Below are 23,120 nucleotides of genomic sequence, written 5' to 3' on the forward strand. Positions count from 1 at the left end.
GGTCCCCCAGCCTCCCCTGCACTTTGACTCCTCAGACGAGGAAGCCTGTTCTGCTGGCAGGAAACCACAAGTGTGAAAATGTTCACACTTATACTGCAGGCCGATCCCTTGTTCATTTGACGGATCCTCTTTCTGCCCTTCAGAATGATGGAGAACGAGTTTATTATAGTTTCCCCTTGAGCGGCCATCCAATGTCTCTCAACAGAGCCCATGTCTTCTCTTTACTGGGTTCACCACGTCTGATTGTGAGGAACAGCTGACACATCACAAGCTTCCTAAGCCTGCAAGCGTACCGGCCCCTCTTCCTCTGAGCACGATCTTTGTCAAAACCCCTTTCGCAAAGACGGTGCTCAGAACTGGACCTGATGAGGTTGGCAGGTAGAGCAAGCCGTCACGACAGCTACTGGCTGTTAACATTCTTGGGAGTTCTTAAGAAACTCGTTCATCCCCTGGTATGTATCGAAATTTGCAAGCTTTTCAGATCTATCATCAAGGCTAACTGTATGTGGTCTGGAGAAAGTCTCAAAAGACTTTTTCTCCAAAAGGCGGTGGGGTGGGTGGTGGGGGGTGGTGCAGGGAGACATTTGGGTTTATCTTCTCATTCGCCGGGATGCCGGGGTGGCTCAGTCGGTTAAGCGGCCAGCTTCGGCTCAGGTCATGATCTCACACGGTCTGTGAGTGCGAGCCCCGCGTCGGGCTCTGTGCTGACGGCTCAGGGCCTGGAGCCTTCTTTGGATTCTGTGTCCCCCACTGCTCTCTGCCCCTCCCCCACTCGTGCTCTGTTTCGCTCTCTCAAAAATAAATAAATGTTAAAAAAAACTAAGAAAAGAGATAGATAGATAGATAGATAGATAGACAGATAGATAAGATATTCTCATTTGCCAACTGGCTAGGAAACGCATAGGTTACTTAAGAAAAAAATTGGCTGACAAATTTAAAACATCAGAGTAAGTCTGCAAATGCTGTATTTCATTAATGAATTTATACATTTTATAAAAGAGGACTCTTTTAATCTCTATTTTCCTTTTATCTCTGGCTCTTACTCCCAATCCCAAACTATGAATGAACCAAAGGATTTATGAGCACCGTGTGTGTGTGTGTGTGTGTGTGTGTGTGTGTGCATGTGTTGAAGGGGGAATGAGAGAGAGAGAAAGAGAGAGAGAGAGAGAGAATATGAAGGGAATGTGATCTAAGAAACAAGCAGTTCTGATCCCAGAGCAAGATGGAGTATGTAGCCCAGTGGTGCTGTGAGTAACATGGCCAGGACTTCTGACTAATGAATGGGATGTTTTTCTGGTTCTCCTAAGAACTTCCCTGTTTTTGACAAGGTCTTTCCTCTTTACACAGCCACCTTTCATCCCCTCTCCTCCCATAAAACAAGACTGACATTGCCTCAGAGAAACAAAGCTCCTGGTATCACTCTGGGGTACAGAGCGGGAGGTTGTCAGTTAAAACGACAAGTGGCAAATGTCTCTCCTTCATACAAGGAAGGGGTCCCAGACTTACTGTAAATATTTAAGGCCATCTTATACACTGTCACACCCACATGTAAACAGAGCCACAGGGGTGTGTGTGTGTATCTGAAAACATACAGAATATCTCTGGAAGAGAGGCTGCCTGAGGGAAAGGGACAAGTCAGGGGGCCAGGGGACACCCTGACTTTACGCACGGCAGCGCGCATCACTTAGAAAAGAGAGAAAAGGCAGATTTTTAGAGGCCACCTTACCAGACGGCCAGACAGACTTCGTGCGGCCTCTCGCAGATAGACGTGATGCTGCAGTTGCTCAGGCAGGATTTCTGGCTGTCACAGGTGGAAGATCTCACATCACAAAATTTGCACAATTGCGGAAACTTGATGATACCATTGTTGTCGGTGACCATCATGCCATTGTTAACTGGGGAGGGAAAAGCAGGACACATGAAGTGAGTATCTAACTGCTAGGCAGCCTGCCAGCGAACCCCTGATGATGTGTTGCGATTTCGAACGAAATAAAATAATGCCTTTTTGTCAGATCAGAATTTCCTTCACACAGGCGATTCGTAATGAAAGCCACTTCGGGGTGGTGGTGGCCAGGGCGGGGGGACGTCTGAGTAACTTCTTGATTTTGTCAGTGGTTACCTAAGGCACTCTATCTACAAACAATCATGCCATCCAGAAACAGCGAACTGATCGGTCTACTGCATAGTTCTGGGTGCTGGAAGCACAGAGAACACTACCTTAAGGAAACCATCATTTAGCTGAGTGGACAGACAAGGAAACAAATGAGGGTACGGTAACCCAAAATAGAAACACAGAGGATACAGGATCCTAACGAGGGCCACCACTTAGATGGGCAGAGAGAGGTCACAATGGAGCAGAGTTGTGCGGTCCAAAAGCGTGTTGGCCAACTCAGAGGAGACACTGTAGGTGAGGCAGGACACTGCCATCAGTCTCCTCACCTGCATGGGAAAAGCTACAAGGGCGTTCTTGGCCAGAGACTGGTTCTAACTTCTCCCCATTGCCTTGAAGGAAATCAGTTAATCAACCAACACTGACTGTCTCTGAGATAGAATCCCCCAAATTGGCAAGGCTCCAGGCGCCGGAGTCCCTCAGGTGAGTGAAAGGTGAGTTCTACCTCGAGAAATCTACCACCTGCTACGTCTCTGACTTTATCCACCACCACACCCCCACCAGCTCCTTCCGGCCTTCCCCGGAAGAAGCCAAGTTCCTTCCTCCCCAGAGCCTTTCACTTGCTATTCCCTTTGTCTGGCTTTTTGTCACCTTCCTGGTCTCCAGTTAATGTGACCTCTTCATCCTAAAGCAACCCACAAGTAACTACCACAGAATTCTGTTGTATCTCCTGCACAACTATCTCAGTCACTTACTTGCTTACAATCTATCCACCAAGATGCAAGCTCCGTGAGCTTTCATCTGCCCTGTTGACACACTGTATCTCTAGTGCCAAGAAGACGACCTGCTACAGAGAAGGTATCCAAAGTATTTGTCAGATGACTACGTGAAGAATGACTACACAAAGGACTAACTATAAGGAGTTCACGTTTGGCTCTTTGTAGCAAGTGGGAAAGGATACATAACTTCTTCCTTCAGATTGGGGGGTGGCGGGTGTGATTATACATGCAATATTCATTCACAGTCATCAATAACATATTGAAGACAGACTGTTCTTTGCAAGACACATGCTGCATGTTAACAGACATGCAGCATGTGTCTTGCAAAGAACACTACCTTCCCCTTATTTTTCCTGCACGAGATCCATTTCTACTGGCAAAAGTGGAAGTTCAATGGATGAGTTTGAGAGTCGAGAGAAGTAAAACAAGGCTACTGTGGGTTGCGGGGGGAGGGCGCCTGGGTGGCTCAGTCGGTTAAGCGTCTGACTTCAGCTCAGGTCATGATCTCACAGTTTGTGAGTTCGAGCCCCACATCCGGCTCTGTGCTGAGAGCCTGGAGCTTGGAGCCTGCTTCAGATTCTGTGTCTCCCTCTCTCTCTGCCCCTTCCCCACTTGTTCTCCCTCCCTCTTTCTGTCTCTCAAAAATAAATAACATTAAAAAAAATAAAAAATAAAGACAAGGCTACTAGGCATTTGGTCAACAAACATGAACTCAGAGACACTTACCAACTGGACTAAGAAAGATTAGGTGCCTAGACCACCTGTAGCACCATAACAGTCACTGGCCATTAGGAAGCTGGGAGGTACGTTTCTCCCAGGAATCGCCCTTGGAAAAGCCTGAGGAGAGCCTCCCCATCTCCTCCCTGTGTCAAGCATGCTCCTGCCTAAAGCCAAAGGAACGACTTCATCACCCACCCCCTGTCTCTCCCTGTCCCGTGAATTTCAGATTTCTGTCATCCACACTTTGCCACGAAACCCTCTTCATCACTTGGGCATAGCACCTGTTTCCTGGGTCTCTAAAAATACAAACATACATAAATTTAAGATTTGCTTTCTTGTGGTAACATTAAATATAGAAGAAGAAGAAGAAGAAAAAAAAAAACCAAACCCATTCATCCCTCTCAGGCCTCAAGTTCATTTCAGGAAGTATATTTTTAGGCAACAAACTATTTTGAAATTTGTCTCCCAGACCCAGAGCTCTATGCTAAGCTAAAAATACAGGCTAAAATGTTTTCTGAACTTTGTGTTCAATTTGGGACTAACACGACAATGAATATATATATATATATATATATATATATATATATATATATATTTGCAATAGTTAGATTTGGATCTATTTATGAAATAACTAACTTAACCCTTTAGATTTCCCTATAAGACATTTGTAAAACAACAAAAAGCTGGAGCATGTTGTATTTATGTGAATTTTTTTTTTTTTTTTTGGTATAGAGTATGTTTCAGACAGACAAACATCCATTTGCCAGAAGCTTTGTTCTTTTTAAATATAAAATGAAGCCTCCATGAAATGGAATTAAGCCTTCTAGCATTTTAGGATTTTAGCCTGTATTAGCGGTTACCGACTTTGAGGGCATGTTAGAATCAATCGCCTACGGAGCTTTTAAAAGATAATGAGGCCCAGGTCCCACCTCCAGATACACCGATTTAATTATGCTGGAAGGCAGCCTGATTATCAGGATTTTAAGAAGCTGCCTGGATGATTCTAACGTGCACCCAAGGCAGAGAATCCTGACCTAGAATTAACTGAAAACAACATGATCGGCGCAAAACAAAACAAACAACCCTCCCACCACACACACACACACACTTGCGCGCGCGCACACACACACACACACACACACACACACACAACTTCTGTGACTGTAATGGAGCAGCCCCTCCATAAAGCCAGGAGTACCAGCCCCTAAAAGGAGTCCTTCTCAGGGATGGCTAGTGCTCTTCTAACACAAGCTAAGAAGTGTGAGAAAAGTCAGGAGAGGGGTGCAAACAGTGAGTCCACTGTTGGAAGCCACCAGGGCAGCCGCAGACCTGTTGACAAGTAGAAGGGCTTTAGATCTGATGCCTACAAAGCACAATCAACAGTGAAGACACCAAAGAGGGCCATCAAAGAAGAGAAAGGCTAGAGAAGGGCCGCCAAGCCACACAGCGCTGGGGGTGGCATTCCGACCGCAGTCTGTGCAAACGGGGCCCCTGGAGACATGCAGGTCTACAAAGCCGGCTGCCTACGGCAAGACCCAGAAAGGGAAGGCCTTTGCAATGAACCCTGGGAAAAAGGCAAACAGCCAACTTCACTCCCTACTTGGGGGTACAGGTGTGTGTGTGTGTCGGGGGGGGAAGGGACAGTTTACAGTGGGGATTCATACACATCAAACACCTACTGTGCACCAAAGGATGTTATCACATATCGCGTCGTAAGTACCCAGTGAAGAGGCCTCATCTTTCTCTTTATTATTGTAAAAGCGACCACTGCTAAGGTGAACAGACTTTTTAAGGTTGAGCAGCTGTTTTTTAGGTTTTTGTTTTTCTGAAAAATTTGAAAGCCTTTACCCGGGGCATATTCACTATCATTTCTTGCCCTCCCTTCTACAGCCAGCCACTCCCTATTCACCGACCTCAGGAGGCTCCCTACCTTGACAACTCCAGCCAGCCAGCAAACATCAGCCTCTGCTTTAAGCCAGTGTTCTCCCTTGTGAATACGTGTGTTGGTGGCATAGAGTGAAATGTAAGGGGCAAAGCTTCTCTTAAGCTTTGTTGGAGGTCATCTAGTTTTGCTAAAAACTTTATGAAGTCACTCTGAAGAGATGGGGGAGACATACTTAGGAAGTTTTGGCTATCATTTCAGAGGGCTGACTTACAGACTCCCTGAAGACCCACAAGCCCCCCACCGCCGAAGATTCCAAGGACTAGCTCAGAGTCCTCAAGAATCACCGATAGCACCCTAAGTAGCACACCGGTATTCAGAGTTGGGGGGGGGGTTCCTGCAGGGGGGTGCAGGAAGGGCCCCAGTGGCTAATCACCGCGTGCATGATTCCATCTGTGCATTCCAATCAACAGAAGAAGTTACCATTGCAACCTCAGGTATCAAACATCTTAGGTTTGTGAATACGTGTTTGTGAAGCCAAAGTAATGAAAGGTGAGTGGATATATGTGAATTGCCAGGGACAAAGATATTACCCTAAACACCACAACAAAAGCCACCTAATTAACCCCACAGTAGACCCTAACCAACTTCCAAATTACTTCCAATTCGGGTTAAATTACCCTCCTGCATCTTTAGTTAATATGTTCTCATATTAGTGAACATTTTTAGTATCTCTATGCCCTCTGTGCACAGCTGACCATCTTCAGGGAATTTTCTACCCATACCAGGCAAATCAGCTATTCATAATGTCCCCCAGAAAGAGGCTCCAATAAGAACATCTCTCATCTCACCTAGAAAGTCATTCGCTAAAGGAAGTGAGCCTGGGTAGCCTCCTTCAGCATATGATGGGGTCACATGGCACACCGCATTTCACTTCTCTTCAAACAAACCCATGAGTAATACCAAGACCTTCAGTCTAGGTCATACTGCCTTCCTCATTTTAGGGCACATTTTCCCCAAACTCATTGCCTGGAGACACAAGTTCCAGGTCTTGAGAATATGAATTGAGTAAAAGCTTAGCTGTGTCTATTTCTGGAACAACCCTGTTGTCTTTGGAGGTTAGTGATGAGCAGCCTAATAAGGCTTAGACTTATTCCAGATAAATATTAGATATGACTATCGGATAGGAATTCTTAGTCCGTTATCTTTGGAATGGTGGCAACTGTTAACTGAAGTACTAGGTGAAATCTCAAGATTCTACACATAATCTTAAACACTTTGCCAGAAATGCACTCCCGTGTGTTTGAATTCATGCATCTATCTCTTGTTGCCTAGTGATGCGTTTTGGGGGGCACCGAAGAATGAATTCGTTCTACAAACACCTGTGGAGGTCTTGTTTAGTGCTATTTATTTCAGAGCAGGACCACTAACATTGATACAATTACCTGCAGCATCTCAAAGAATAATCCATGGCAACTGGTGAACAGAACTCCACATGCTTCTGAGAAGTGATTCTCAGATGTTACGAGGGGCACAAAGATTTGGGGAATATGTTTAAACCCCCAGGTGTGGGCTACTGTATTGGCTCATGCAATTGTGGGGCTTGCAAGTCCAAAATGTAGAGGGCAGGCCAGGGCTTGGAAACCCAGGCAAGAATGAATGCTACAGCACTGAGACAGAATTTCTTCTCGGGGAAAGCTCTTCTGCTCCCAAGGCCTTCCAACTGGTTGGATGAGGCCCAATCACATTACCCCGGGTAATGTGACTTGACTTAGAGTCAACTGATTACAGTTGTTAATCACATCTGCAAAGTACCTCCACAGCAACACCCGGGTTAATGTTTGATCGAAGAGCTGGGCCCTGTAGCCTAGCCAAGCACTCATTAAACTGAGCATTACAGGTAGAAACGGAGACCGTTCCCAGATTCTGCTGATGCCGCTGGTTCACGTGTTGAGGAGGAAGGCTGGGGGGGACCCAGTTTTTGCCTGGCCATTATTTCCCCTTCGCCACTCATACTGGATCCAGCAAAATTAAATACCATCCCTCACCTTTTTTACAGGCGTGTCTCATCTTACAGTTCTTTCCATCTGCTTTTCTCTGGAGTCTGGCCTCTTAAACGATCACAGGCCCAGAGGCTCTGATCACCATATGGGCCCAGAATTGAAAGACTTGTTCTCTGAAAGAAGGTTTTTAATTGCAGTTGGCATTTCGGACTCAGACACTGAGGCGACCATCTGGCAGACAGCCGCCGTGGTCTGTGATGCTGGCAACAAATGCCCCACGGCCCCCGAGACCAGGTGGGACAAGTGTATTGGCCCGTCACACACGTCCTCCCTCCAGAACAAAGCAGCAAGTCAAGCAGCCTCAGAGCAGGCCCTTCATAACTCGTCACGGAAGAAAGACATTTCCAAGGGAATAAAATACTTCGGCCTATGACTATAAACACAAATAACACCTCGTGATTAAGTCGAAGATATTTTAGGAATATTTTTCTTCTCTACAGCATAGCTGGAAATCGTAACACAACACAATACCTTCTATTTTAGTTTTAAAAGTATTTTAACCGCCATTCCCTAAGTAATTGTAAATATCTGGAGAGCAGGGGAGGTGGGCTCTTCTTCAAGTGATAGTCCCGCACGGTCTCTGAAGGACCAGGATGAGTCCTAGAGAAACCATCACTTAGTTAACTTGGAGACCAGAGTATGGGCAGGAAAGAAACAGAGACAAGTGGCCTGAATACATCAATTCTTTTCGTGCAAATGTTCTATGATAATACTTTTAAAAAACCTTCCAAGGATGACCGAAACAATACTCGAAAATCTTTCTGAAATGGTGGAAAAATCATTCTAGTCAAAAACCTAATAAGAAAATATGTATCCTTTCACACTGAAATTGCCTACCACATGGCCAACCTTTAAGGATCTGTCAAGCGTCTGTGATATTCTCCCCGTCCCAAGAGATTTAAAACAAACATCTGCCCTCCTGGGGCTTACCTTCTAGTTGGAGAAGCAAAATTATCAAATGTAACTGACTTGTCTTTAAATGCAGGCATGAGGTCAAAAAAAGGAGAGAGACTGGCACAGGAATACCCAGTTTTATGGGGGGTGGGGGGTGGGGATCGGTCCCTGAAGAATGGGTGGCTTTGGCAAGGGAAGGACAAAAAGGCACTCTGCAGGGTGCCTGGGGGGCTCAGTCAGTTAAGCGGCTGACTTCGGCTCAGGTCATGATCTCATGGTCCGTGAGGTCGAGCCCTGTGTTGGGCTCTGTGCTGACAGCTCGGAGCCTGGAGCCTGCTTTGGATTCTGTGTCTCCCTCTTTCTCTCTCCTCCCCTGCTCATGCTCTCTTTCTTCTCAAAAATAAATAAACGTTAAAAAAATTTTTGAATTTAAATAAAGGCACTCTGGGCTGAGCAAATAGCTCAGACCAGGAGAGTCTGAGCAGAGATGAGATCTCTGAAGACAGAGAATCATTCATCAAATAGGCATCCTGCATTTGAGTGGCACATGCATGTTCTGGTGTGTATGCTATTCACAGGACTGGCTCGGTACGTGAGATTTACAAAAGGCAAGGAGAGTTGGGAAGGCAGAGCAAAAGCCCCGGGAGCAGAAGCACAGGAGGCAAGAACTGAATCTCAGACATAGTCTGCCTCCTCTCATAGTAGAAATATTCTAATCTAGAAATGAACTGAAGAAACTCCAGGCCTGGTTTAAAAACTTAAAAGTCAGGGGCTGGCAAGTAAACTAATGAATCTGGACAGTTGTCAACCATCCTAATAAAACTCCAGCCTAAATTCACTAAAAAGTAGGTAACTGTGAATAAATCGGAGAGGAGGTGTGTGTGTGTGTGTGTGTGTGTGTGTGTGTGTGTGTGTGTGTGCGCGCGCGCGTGCGTGTGTTCCCTCCCTTTTTGACTTGTTCAGTGGAGGAAGTTAGCTTTGAAGGTTTGGGTTTCTTTATTATTTTTTTTTTTTCTTTAGCCTTTTTGGCTAAAATGAGTCGAATTGTTCACTATGGATTGTTTCAAGGAAACTGCATAAACCAATGTAGGGACTTGTATTCACCAAACAAATAAATGAAGGGATTAAGCTATGTTTCAAAGGGATTAATCCAATAGGGCAAATTACATTGAAAACTTGACTGTACCTTTAAAGGAGGATTTTAAAATTATGATTTACAGGGAGATTTTTTAAAGCCATATATAGACTAAAACAAGTTGCAGCTGAATGGAAAAGTAATTGGCATTTTCTAGTGACAAACATAAAATAACTGAGCTAGAGTTTGATTGCAAACTTCTCAACTGAACACTCCCCAACCCCTATAGTTCCAAATAGCTCCCAATATGCACACTCTGTTTTCTTGCTTAGCCCTGAATTTCTTGGATCACTGAGGATGAAGTGCAGCTTGAGTTCTCCGAAAACACTTGCTGCATTTGCTTTTGGGGGGGGGGGGGGGTGGCGGGTATATGTCCCAGAATCAGGCCACATATCAGGTGACAAAACCCACACATTTTAAATGACTCTTGCAGATGGAAATATCTATATTACTGCCAAAGGCAGTATTTCCGAATACTAGAATTTTTGCCACAAAGAGCTGAAAAACTCTTAGCTCTCTCAATCATCTTCTTTAATGTTTAACAGGGATCTAGTAGAAAAACAGCCCTCAGAAAGCTGGGCAGGGGTGAGCAGTTGGCAACAAATGCCACTGTCCACACATGGCAATTTTAGTTTACCATTAAGAAAGCTGATTTTCACAGTGTGTTTATCTGGCAAAATCTTAACTCTAGAGACTTTGAAATGAGCCAACACCAGGAGAATGCAGGGGCTGGGGTTGAGGAAAAGAGGAAACCAGTTGAATAAATTAAGCCACAACAATGCAAATGGGATACTATACCAAGTGAAGGAGTACAATTTGACACTATTTCACATACTGTCAAAATAACTATTCTGCTGGGAAATGCTTTAAAGTTAGTTGGTGCTTTATGTAAAGTAATAGTAACTGAGAAAACAATTCTCCCTCAGTTGATGTGACTTGGATGGTATACCGTGACAACAAGCAAAAGCACCCAGAGATTACTGCAAATAAATATGATTAACTCTCTTGGTGACAGTCAAAACAGCATTGGTAAATAGCCTGGCAGAGGCACCATAATGAGCACACGATTTATGGAGTGCTATAGCATTCCAACTCAACTCAAATAATTACCAGAAAAATTAGCCGACATAAGCAAACATGCATTACCTATCTGCTTTGTGAGCGGATATTAAAGCCTTATGGGGGTGCCTGGGTGGCTCAGTTGGTTAAGCGGCCGACTTCGGCTCAGGTCATGATCTCACGGTTTGTGAGTTCGAGCCCCGTGTCAGGCTCAGTGATGACAGCTCAGAGCCTGGAGCCTGCTTCAGATTCTGTGTCTCCCTCTCTCTGACCCTCCCCTGCTCATGCTCTGTCTCTCCCTGTCTCAAAAATAAATAAACATTAAAAAAAATTTTTTAAAAGAACTCTTATGGAAAGGGTGGACATTATGAGACATAACCCTTTCTTTTCAAGATGCTTACAGTCCTGTAGGGAACCAAAAAAAACCAAAAAAAAACAAAAAAAAACAAAAAAACAAAAAAAACAGTACTTGTATGATTTTTATCAAAAAACTTTGGAAATGGAAAGGCTCTTCAGTTTTGTGAAGTATGTGAAAATACTGGTCAAAGCAGATGATTCAGAGGCTCATGCTCTGGAAAAGGGCTGGAAATACGATAGCACTCAGGTGAAGTACTTCTTTAAGGGGTGAGGTTCGAGATGCTTGGTTTCTGACACCCAAATAAGCTGGGAGTAGACCAGACTGAGAGACGTTAAAGCAGGGATTGCATGAGCCACAGGGAGTCCACAGATGTGTTCTGTTTGGCCTAAACTATTTTCTTTTTAAAATGTGAACCAAGTGAGGCTCTTGGGTAGCTCAGTAGGTTAAGTGTCTGACTCAGGTTACGATCTCACGGTTCACGGGTTCAAGTCCATGCTGTGCTTGACAGCGTGGAGCCTGCCTGGGATTCTCTCCCTCTTTCTCTGTCCCTTCCTCACTCTCTGTCTCTCTCAAAAGAAACAAATAAACGTAAAAAAAAATGTGAACCAAGTTTTCTTTTATTTTTTTTTTTAATTTTTTTTTCAACGTTTATTTATTTTTGGGACAGAAAGAGACAGAGCATGAACGGGGGAGGGGCAGAGAGTGAGGGAGACACAGAATCGGAAACAGGCTCCAGGTTCTGAGCCATCAGCCCAGAGCCCGACGCGGGGCTCGAACTCCCGGACCGCGAGATCGTGACCTGGCTGAAGTCGGACGCTTAACCGACTGCGCCACCCAGGCGCCCCTCAAGTTTTCTTTTAAAAAAAAATTTTTTTTAACGTTTATTTATTTTTGAGACACAGAGAGACAGAGAATGAACGGGGGAGGGTCAGAGAGAGAGAGGGAGACACAGAATCTGAAACAGGCTCCAGGCTCTGAGCTGTCAGCACAGAGCCCGATGCGGGGCTCGAACCCATGGACCACGAGATCATGACCTGAGCCGAAGTCGGCCGCTTAACCGACTGAGCCACCCAGGCGCCCCCCAGGTTTTCAAATTAGGATATTTCACATCAAAAGCTGGATTTCCAACTCCAACTAAGACAATTAAAAGATGGCGTGCCTGGGTGGCTCAGCTGGTTGAACATCCTACTCTTGATTTCAGCTCAGGTCATGATCCCAGGGTCATGGGATCGAGCCCCCACATCCAGCTCAGCGCTGAGCATGGAGGCTGCTTAAGATTCTCTCTCTCTCTCTCTCTCTCTCTCTCTCTCTCTCTCCACCTCTGCTCCTCTCCCTCACTTGTTCTCTCTCAAATAAATAAAATGAAAAACAAAAAAGAAAATTAAAAAGATGTGGCAACAGTGGACCTACAGAGTTGCCATGACAACAGTCAGACATTAGCTAGCGAGGGGTGGTAGGCCCTTGAGGTGGTTCGAGTACCCACTGGCTGGCTTGCCATTCACCGCTGCTCCCTCATGACTCCTACCCCCTGCCCGGCCCCTGCGGCCACCTGAAGCTTTACTATTAATGATTTTTTTAACATATCTGTTCAACTCTCTATTCCAACATTAGAGGTTTAACTGGAACGCCAAAAACTCACGTATAACTCTCTAATATGGTCATTTTCCAATATGTATTTGATTCACTAACGTGGACACTCACATTTCAAGAAAAGGAAAATTTTGGGGCACCTGGGTGGCGCAGTCGGTTAAGCGTCCGACTTCAGCCAGGTCACGATCTCGCGGTCCGTGAGTTCGAGCCCCGCGTCGGGCTCTGGGCTGATGGCTCGGAGCCTGGAGCCTGTTTCCGATTCTGTGTCTCCCTCTCTCTCTGCCCCTCCCCCGTTCATGCTCTGTCTCTCTCTGTCCCAAAAATAAATAAACGTTGAAAAAAAAAAAGAAAAGGAAAATTTTCTACTTTAGAAATCGGAACTGTATGGGAGAATAATAATAATACTGGTTATTTCCACACCATTTATTGAACGCAGACCAAATGCCTAGTCCAGTACCAAGAGTGAGGATTATTTCGTTTGCTCATCACAACCACCATGGCATTTTGTCATCACCATTTCACAGATGGGGAAATTAAGGGTCAAAGAGGTGAGAGGACTATTCAAGGTCAATGAGACACAGCTAATGAGAAACAAAGCCACAAGTCACATGAAAACCCTCAGCCTCCCTGACACTAGCAGTGTGACAGATGTCCCCATTGTAAAGGTTCCTGAGAAGCACTTAACAGTCCCTCCAGCAGAAGGCAAAGATACTGAGTGTGGCCAGAAGTAGTAGAGGGGGTCATGTAGGGCCAGGGGAGCAGCACGTTTCTTAGAAAAGAGCTTTGGTTCTTTGTAATTCCTTTGCTTATTTTAGGAGACATATAGAATCACAGTCAGCTTGTGAAGTCCAAGGATTTTAAGGTCAAAGACTTCAGAGTTCAGGATCTGCCACTATTAAGGCTGTAGGACCAAGGCAAGCCACTTCTTGAAACCCCCTTCTCTTGATCAATGAAATGGTACTCTCTAGGGTCAGGATGAAGTGAAAACATGCTTGAAGTACATGAGAAAATCATCTGGACAATAAAAAGTGCCACACAAGCACTCTGGTTAGAAAAGTAACACGGCATGCAAACACTCCCTCACAAATGAAAATTACAGGAAAGGCACAAGATAATTAAAAGTCTGGTAAATCTATGCCTCCTCATCACCAGAATGCAGCAGTCTGATGATCTCTACAAAATATTTCAGGAAATTTGAGCGAATAGACAAATTGAAATACGGTAACTTTTTGTTACCAGCGACCTGGAGCCAAAGCTTTCAAAGAGATCTAACGGAATCAATCACTGTTTGATAACAAAGCTCCCAAGAGTGCTTTGGATCTTTAAACACCCTTCTAGAGCCAAACCATCTGGTTTTAAAATACTGTTCAGAACCCGCTTAGGTCTGGCATCTAGGTAGTAACTGGAGGATGGAGTTCGATTTTCAAATCCTCTGCTGACCCTTGCACCACATTCAACATGAAGAGCTGATCTGCTTTGGCTTTGAGGCACTTCGTGTGTCAGTCATTTGGCAACATGCTAATAAAATTAGTGAATTTGACGGGCAGCCGTGGGGAGGCAAAGAGGCGCCTTAAGATTATGGAATTCTAAAATGTTGAAATGAAGTTATGTTTGGCCTTCTTTCTCAAGGAAAAACCCAGCACAATGTGATTCACAGCTGATGAGGAACATGGAGAGGAATATAAGCAACAATTTTCCTAGATTTGTAAGTATCTATCTAGTTAAGAAGCGTTCTGTGCCATTCAGATACACGGAAAGCAATATTCCTTAATCTCTTTTCCTCGAAGCCGTCTCCTCATGTAAAAATTAATTATGTGACATTGCTATACAGTTTCCCCTCGAGGAGAATTCACGCTGGGAGTAGAAGCGGGTTGCAGCAGAGAAGACGCTGAACTAACTGTGTGCCTGGCTTTGCGTTCTTGGGCAACTACCTGACCACACTGTGCCCATCCTCTGACCGGTCAAATAGGTGGGCTGAACACGACGATCTTTAAGTCCCTTTCGTTTTGGAAAACACTCACAGTTCAACCCCCAAGAGTCAAGAAACCTGAGTAGTAATTCAGACGTGCCTCAGCACTGACCTGGCAGTCCTGGTTAAGCAGAATGAGATGCTATGTTTCAGCTTATAAGAAAAAAACGGCTTCAGGACTATCAAGCGGTGTGATTTCAGTTTTGCTGTCTCTGCTCCTTGAGAAACCACACTCTCTGCAACTTTGGGAGGTCCACATCCCCCATTAATACTCAGGCTTAACCCCGATCACTGAAGCTGATCCATCTTGCAGGAACAAACATTTGTGCATCCCGAGGTTAGAAGGAAGGAAAATTATGTCAGATGACAAAGGATCACTTTCCATTCAGCCCGTGTAGGCATTTCCTCTAATTTTATGGGGGATGTGGAGGAAATTCTGGCTTACAGCACAGACATTCACTCTAACCATTAAAAAAAAAAAAAACAACCTTCAGCATTAGAAACATCTCTGTTTACTCTGAATCCATTTCTGGGCTCAGCTTGAATGATAAGTAATAATAACACGTATAATTGTACAAAAACATCCCATTACTTGGTCTATGCCTTGACTGTGTCTGGCAAGTGGCTATGAGAGATTAGATTATTGCTTCCATTTTACAGAAGAGGGAACTGTTTAAGTAGCTTGCTGAGGCTGGCAGGCAGCAGGATATCAGCATCATGAGGTCAGGGACTATCATCTGTCTTGTTCCAAGATGGACAGCCTCGGCCCAGGGTCTGTCACAGAACAGGGCTCAATAAATGTTGAAGTAAAAGCCAAAATTCAAAACCAAGCTCCTTCTACTAGGCCATCTATTTGAGGCTGAATTTTCCCTCAAATGAAAATTAAGGCAAAGAAATATCGTCGATTTTAAGAAAATGAAAGTAACAACCAGTTCTGGTATAGTTTCAGCATTATGTTTAAAACTGTGACCCACTTGTAAAAGATTCTGGGGAGGCTTTTCATTGACTAGCGGCTGCCAAACTACCTTCGACTAGTTGGCACGAGAAAACTAAAGGGTGCGTTCGGATTCACTTTGGTTTCTAAGATAACAACAAACACTTTGAAGCCTCCCTTCATATTTTTCAAGGAGAGGAAGTGAAATAAAAAAAAAAAAAAGAAACACGTTTTAAGCACTGGGAAGCCTTCAAGGAGGGACATCACAGGGCAGGAAATTTGAAATGAATTCTGAGAATCTGTTCTTGAACCGAGCAACTCTGTCGCTTTCTTGCAATACAGTTGGATGAGAACGTGTGGGGAGGGTTTATGCCTTTCCTGGGTATTCCTCACCCTTGTCATTAATGCCATTCACAGTAAACGCATAAAGGGCTCTCGTAAGGTAAGTAGCTGTGATCTGTATGATGCTGTCCTCCGACAGGTAAAAAGCCAACTGCCCTCCACACTGTAACAAGCCCACTGCAGTTGGTAAGAAGAGAGAACAGCCATTTACCAGAGGATATTGTTTTCACTGTTGTCAACAGGCTGTGGCAGAGTCAAGATAGATCCCAGCAGTCATTTCAGTACAGAAAATGAGAACCACACCCACAGTCCTTGAGGGCTCTTCCCACTGAGTACTGGAATACAGTGGGCTCCTTCCATCTATGGGGACGGCCATATTTGCATACGGCAATAACATTTACTGCTGGGGCTAAGTGTGGAATAAGTAACTTCAACTTTGAAATGTTCTGAATTGTCTTTGACTGGGAGATCAAATTACGACACCTTTTAGTTCTTTAGAAGACTTCTTGTGCCAACTCCCATAGGCAGCTAACTTCTGCACCTTGGATTTGCCCTCGCCCACCCCCCAACTCAAATAATCTTATTCATTAAACCTAACTAGTGCTGGAAACTACCTAATGGAGTGAGCGGCAAGATGTGTAAAATGCTGCATGGCCCCAGTGGTGACCGAGAAAGCACATTTTGACTACATTTCACCGACTCTCAACCATTTCAGTCTAATCTTTTTACCAACACCAATGGGATTGTGGACTGGCTTCATTTCTTGAGGAGTCCAAGGTAAAAATGTGTGTCTATAAATGTAAAAAAAAAAAAAAAAGAGAGAGAGAGAGAGAAAGAGAGACCAGCAAAGATGAGAGACCACGGGGAAACCGAGAGGGTGTGAAGAGGTAACAAGCACGCTCTGGTTTTAGGGCATTTGGACATACTATTCCCTCCACCTAGAACATTCTGAAGATAGATGCCTTTTTCAGATAGGACTATGGTAGTAGCCCTTTTCTAAAATTACACTCAGCCATCAGCCTCTGCTCCTTACTCTGCACTTATTATCCCAACATATTAGTAAAATCCTGTTTCTAGCTGGAACATAATGGTCTTTGTTTAGTTCACTGCTGTCCTCTAGAATCTTCAACGCTGCCTGGCACGTAGTAGCTGGCATGCAATAAACACTTGTTTCCACTTTTCCATTTCCCTCCATCCTGCAACACCAAGTTTCACATCCCTTCCTTAGGTTCCCGGAGAAAAGTTCTACTGTTTCTGACAAATTCCTCTTATTTGTTAAAAAGTAAATTAATGCATATTTGTAGCTGTTGGACAAGGAATAAAGATACACTCACAGAGGAAATAAGACAATAGAAAAAAAAAAAATTGGGATGTTGAACCCAGAGCCCAGGTGTAGAGAGTGTGAATCGTCTGTGCAGTATCTAAAACAATAAAAAATAAAAAGCTCAAGATTTCAATAATCAAAGTTAGCAGTATAAAGAAGTTAGTTCAGAGGTCAAGAGAGTTTCCTTCCTGGGAAGAGCTCGTTCATGAAGGGAGAGGACCACGGGGCACCCAAGACAAGATGCTCTCGTCAAGGCACATTGTTCTGAAGTCAAGGGCTCAGTCTGGAGCTGCACTGTGTAATATGGTGGCCAGAAGTCCATGCGGCTTTCTAAATTTAAATTTAAATAACTAAACTAACACACGTAAATAACTGAAGTTAAATAAAATCATATATTCACTTTCAAGTAGCACTAGCCATCTTCAAGTGCTTCGTAGCCACATATTGCCAGGATAGATCCAGAACATTTTCATCACAGCATAAAGTTCTATTGGACAAACACTGATCTGACGAAATCCGAACAGACCTGGGCTCCTCAGCTTCCAGGGAGCTCTGAAATCAGAAGCTGCAAGGGACATGGAAGGAGAAGTAGGGCAGAGCCAGAAAAGAAGTCCCATGGGGAAGAGACTGGCTTGGATGTCGTTTGTAATTAATGGTCCACCCTGACTTCCTTTTTTTTTTTTTTTAAGCTTATTTTATTTATTTTGAGAGAGAGAGAGAGAGAGAGAGAGAGAGAGAGAGAGAGAACACACGGGAGAGGGAGAGAGAGAATCCCAAGCAGGCTCTGCTTTATCAGTGCAGAGCCCAATGCGGGGCTCAGAACTCACTAACTGTGAGATCATGACCTGAGTGGAAATAGGAGTCGGATGCTTAACCAATGGAGCTACCCAGGTGCCCCAACATTCCATCCCGACTTCTTAAGGGATGTGTTATATATGAAATGATTGGCTATCTGTAGTATTACTGCTGAGGTAGGGACAGGAGACAATTAGGGACAGGGACTAGATCTCCTCAGTAAACCCATAAGCCATGAGTGGCAGCAACAGAAGGTCCCAGAAGTGAGAAAAATGGACCAAACTAGGTTTGCAACAAGCTGAAACCTGTAGAGGCTCAAGTCAGCTGGCACGACCTCTCAAAATGCAAATCCCTGTGCCTAAGATAAAAGACTGTTTAAAAAAAAAAAAAAAGTGAGGCTCATCTGACTCCTAAGGTATCAAGTAATTCTTATTAAGCCCCATTTCAATGACTGAAACATAATGCAGAGCCGAGGCGCACAGATTGAGTTTCCAGTCAAAGCCTACATAAGCCTAAAGCAAGGAAATTAACATTTTAGAAAAAATACTGGCTTCTTTTCCAAGGTTTTTTGGAGGGTTTAAGTCATGGCATGCCAAGTAAGGCTGCGTTTCTAGAAGAACGTAGCAGAGAGGTGACCAATGGTGGAGAGAATTTATTCACAAGGGAAAATCCCAATGCCCTCAGGGAAAGCCACCTTGCTAGACTCTTCTGATGGAAGCTAAATCTAATTAAAAGCATTCCTCCAGGGCAAGTTTTCTCCTTGGAGATTTCTACCTGCCTCTTTAACTTCTCTTTATCCAGTATTTCCAGGAGGAGTTTGAATGTTTCATAATCCCTACCGCTCCACAGGCATTGACGTTAAGCATATTTTTTTCTCCCACAAAATAATACTATTTTTATAGCCCTTTTAAGATTAAAACTAAAAACACAGATGATAAAAGAGGCCCCGGCTGGATCCTCCTAGAACAAAGTATTATAATTAAAGCGTACTACACTAAAGAGTATTTTCGTAAACATTAGAATATCATATATCCAAGACAGAAACAGCCTACAATTCCAAAGTACAGGACTGGAAAGGTATAAATAATGTAATCTGCCTATGATTATAGGTGCTAAGAAATTATCTGATTGTGCTTCATCAGAGGACTTGAAGGGAATGAGGATTTTAAGGATATTCTATAACTGTTCTGTCCATGATGGAAGCCAATAGCCACAGGCGGTCATTTACATTTAAGTGTAACTGAGATAAAATAATATTTAAAACCCAGTTCCTTAGCTGCACCGGCCACATTTGAAGGCACAGGTGGCTAATGGTTAGCACAGTGGAGAGCACAGACATTAGATATTGTCACCACTGCAGAAAGTTCCAGCAAACAAGTGCTTGCTCTCTAAGAGGGCTATACAATTTGTCCCAATGTTGTCATGGTGATTATGAAGTAAAAAGCTCCCTAAATACCACATTTCTGAGCTATTGGCATCGTTCTCCACTCTAGTAAATTCCTTGCAGTGAAAGTTTATATACGTTGTCCAATCAATCCAACCTCCCTAGTCTCAAGCCCATTAAAATGGCATTAGATATAATAAAAGTATTCCATTGAGGCTCTAGCCAACTGAAACTCTAAATTCTTCAGATTTCTAAAAGTATGAGGCATATGTTTGAGATACTTGGGGTGTGAACACGTCAGGAAAGCATCTATAAGTGAGGTCTGGCAAAAGAAAGTGCCCCCTTGGAATTAATGAATTTGTGCCCCTGTTTGGTTTGTTCATACCTCATTCCAGAAGAGTCGGCAGACTACTTTGTATGGAGCGAGATCAGCACAGAACCTAGAGATAACGTGGAGACAGTCGAGGTTCTGCGATGTTTAAGAGCTTCCGCCTATATCTTCTGAGGTCCAACGAAAGAACTGTTCTTTTTTTAAAAAAACCATTAAGTGCCAGTGATGACACCCTAACCCTGATGTGGGATCAGAATCCAGAAGGGTGCAGGTGCTGACCAGGTGCACAGGCAGGTTGGGATGGGTTCCGCTGCCCTCTGCTAGCTGCAGAGGCATCAGAGGAAAAGAGAAGAAAGGCATTCACAGCCTTCCCATCACAAACGTCTGGCCTGGGGATGGTTCGATTACGTCCCTGCTTACAATCTGCCAGTGACTCGGAGAATTAAGCCCAACTACATGGCCTGGCGTTTAAGGCCCCGATGATCTGAGCATCTTTCTGCTCAGAACGACGTCTTATCAGAACCCCTATGATATGTTCACCCTTTCTTCCTTCTCCACCCCCAGCGTGTCCGCCTCCGCATAACATCTACCATCCCCAACGTGGTCTGCCCAGGCCTCAGAGAGAGGGCAGTGCCTCTGCCAGCAGCTGGAAAGGAACTCAAAGAATGGCCTCTCCAAGGACACCTGGCATCTGACACCTTCCCTAAGGAGAGGCCCAACTCAGTGAGTGTGCCGACTGTCCGCTCTGGAGGGTGGAGTCGCTCGGGAGAATCGGAAGAGTCCTGGGTGTGGTTGCTGGGTATACACTGCAAGCAGGCATCCCCCCCCCAGCTTCCCTTGGTTCCCTTGAAGCAGGTGCACGAATACAACCACTGAGGAGGGCCCAGCGCTCCGATTCCTTCGGCCTTGGTTTTTAACCACCTGTACTGTGAGACAGGCTTTTGGATGGGTGTGTGTTTAACCCCACTCTGCTGCTGAGTTTCCAGAAGTAAAGGGATTTTGATTCTCCCCTCATTCTCCAACAAAGCCTTGCCCTTATTTGTTAACACTGGATTTAGAGTCAGGAGTCATAAATGGTACTACTTTGTTGCGGGACATTAAGTGAACCCCTCGACTTCTCTGTGCAAATTCTCCATTTGTAGAAATCAGTCTGTCTCAACCTGGGTTCCACAACAGAATCATTGGGGGATCTTTTAAAACAATTATCGATGCTCGGGCCCTCCACCAGGGCGAATGCATCAGAACTTCAGGCGTTTGGCTCAGGCACTGGGATTATTTTAAAAGCTCCCCATATGATTCTAATGTGCAGCCGGAAGTAAAAAAAGTAAATACAGCTCAGGAAAGGATTTATTGTGTATGGAGTGAAGAGCTAAACAGGAACAAGCTCAGGGGTTAGAGATAGGGAGCAAGGCAGTCTGCGAGAAAGTAGGGCCTGCCTGCAAACCATGCCTCTCAACTTGGCCTGGCTGCGGGGAAAGTCGCACACTGCATTATTAACAGAACATTCTTATCAACGTACACGGGTTGGGTCAAACTCAACCCAAGTGATTTTCTTACGTGACTCAAACTCCAGTAATGTTTTGGGATAGGGCAGGGATCGTAAACATAATCGGTCCCAAGGCATTTGGTTGCTGTTGCACAAATTCTCCCTTGGAAGGTCACTTTTATTTATTTTTTGTTTTTCTTTTTTTAATGTTTATTTATTTGTTTTGAGAGAGAGAGAGAGAGAGAGAGAGAGAGAGAGAGCATGAGCAGGGGAGAGGGGGAGAGAGGGAATTGTAAGCAGGCTCCACACTGTCAGCACAGAGCCCCACGCCCGGCTTAAACTCACAAACCGTGAGATTGTGATCTGAGCCAAAATCAAGAGTCAGACCCTCAATCAACTGAGTCATCCGAGCCAACTGAGCCAGGCACCCCTGGAAGGTCATTTTTAGGTTAATTTTTTAGTAGGGATTTTACATATTCCTATGTTTTTAAAGGGTGGAAATCCTTGGTCAATCACCAAGGGCATGAGTTTGAAGGGAGATCTGTTTGAAGACCTAAGGGGCAGGTTTCCTGAGAAAGCTGAATTTCTAAAGGGCTTTGACTCCACAAGGCAAAATGAATAATGACTTCAAAAAGTCCAACATAAGAAAGTGTCATCTCCTTTCAGATGCACTACCAAAGGAGTTAATAAGATAAATAGCTCCTAGATCAGAGTTCGTGGTTGTGGACAAGTTTTTCCTTCAGATAATCACAAAGCTAAACAGATAGAACACACAAAAAAATAAGTTTTAAGTCAATATAGTCCTACAGCTTAACTTCTCTTCCTTGTCTCTGTGGTATATTTGCTTTCTTATTCCATCTAACAGATATATACTGAGTATTATCTTACCAGATCTGAAGAAGGATCACCTCTGAGATGTTCACAATTTGAATATTCTTCTAAATACAGTTACATCTGCCTTAACAGGAATCGGTATGCACAAATTACCATTTTTAAAAGGATTATATAATAGGTAGTATTCTAGAAGGTCTACTATGAAATCCCTTTTAAACACGAAGTACATGAAAAGTAACAGTGAAATCCATTCTAATTTGAAGAAGATCTGATTCTAATATAAATTCATGAACCCAGTCATTACTTAAGGAAGATCATCTTTTCTAGGAAATTTTCCCAGAGATGGAAAGATCAGAATAATCCTTCGTCCCAAGTCCACTGGAAAAAAAAAAAAGAATGGTAGAAAAGAAGAGAAAGAAGCCATACTATAGTGTGGGAGCTGATTTGATTTGTTTCCTTAACCAAAATTAAGTAAAACGACATCATGACTCAACTTCTCTTTTTATGTTGTGGGGGAAATGACATTTCTAGAACAAACTGCAGGCAAGCAGGAGCGTCCGTTAGCTTTGTGTAGCTCGCAAGCTGAGTGCAGTTTCTGCCAATCAAGGTCATTCTTTACCGTATCTTTTGAAAATGTCAGTCAAATAAGTCGGCTTTGCTACTCCTCAAGATAGAAGCTACTGTATACAAAAGCAATTTATTTTTTCCTTTTATTTATGTATTTGTTTATTTAAATAGTTTATTGTCAAGTTGGCTCGCATACAGTGTATACAGTGTGCTCTTGGTTTTAGGGTACAAAAGTAATTTAGGATATCTAGTAATACTGGATGCCTGTGTTTCTTGTGTTCTGCCAGTCAAAACAATCTTGTTCTTCTCCATATCTTTACTCAGACATTCATCTCTAAGAAGTTCTGGGAAAGGAAGGCAAGGACAATACTTGACCTCTATGCCTATATGGTGAAGACACACCCTTCCTGTGTGATTATGGGAAGCATCCCGAAACTCTGAAGACGAGCACAACTACAAGACTGTGGCAAAGCCATAGTCTTTTATAAATGGCGACATGTGCCTCCTGGCAATGGTGATATAACCCTCGGGAAGGCAGACCGCATGGTGTTTAAGAGAAAAACT

General features: G+C 44.0%; 1 protein-coding gene across 2 annotated transcripts in view; it reads right to left on the minus strand.

Annotated features, from left to right (window-relative positions):
* The window catches only part of TGFBR2 (transforming growth factor beta receptor 2), a 90,542-nt gene that overhangs the window by 50,817 nt on the left and 16,605 nt on the right, over positions 1–23,120 (minus strand). For both annotated transcript variants that reach the window (XM_040479989.1, XM_040479990.1), the window contains exon 2: positions 1,727–1,895. In XM_040479989.1, coding sequence (XP_040335923.1) covers positions 1,727–1,895 — 169 coding nt within the window. The remainder of the gene's footprint in view (positions 1–1,726; positions 1,896–23,120) is intronic.

Source organism: Herpailurus yagouaroundi, unplaced genomic scaffold, assembly GCF_014898765.1.
Source record: "Herpailurus yagouaroundi ecotype Mexico unplaced genomic scaffold, PumYag 159, whole genome shotgun sequence".
NCBI lineage: Eukaryota > Metazoa > Chordata > Mammalia > Carnivora > Felidae > Herpailurus > Herpailurus yagouaroundi.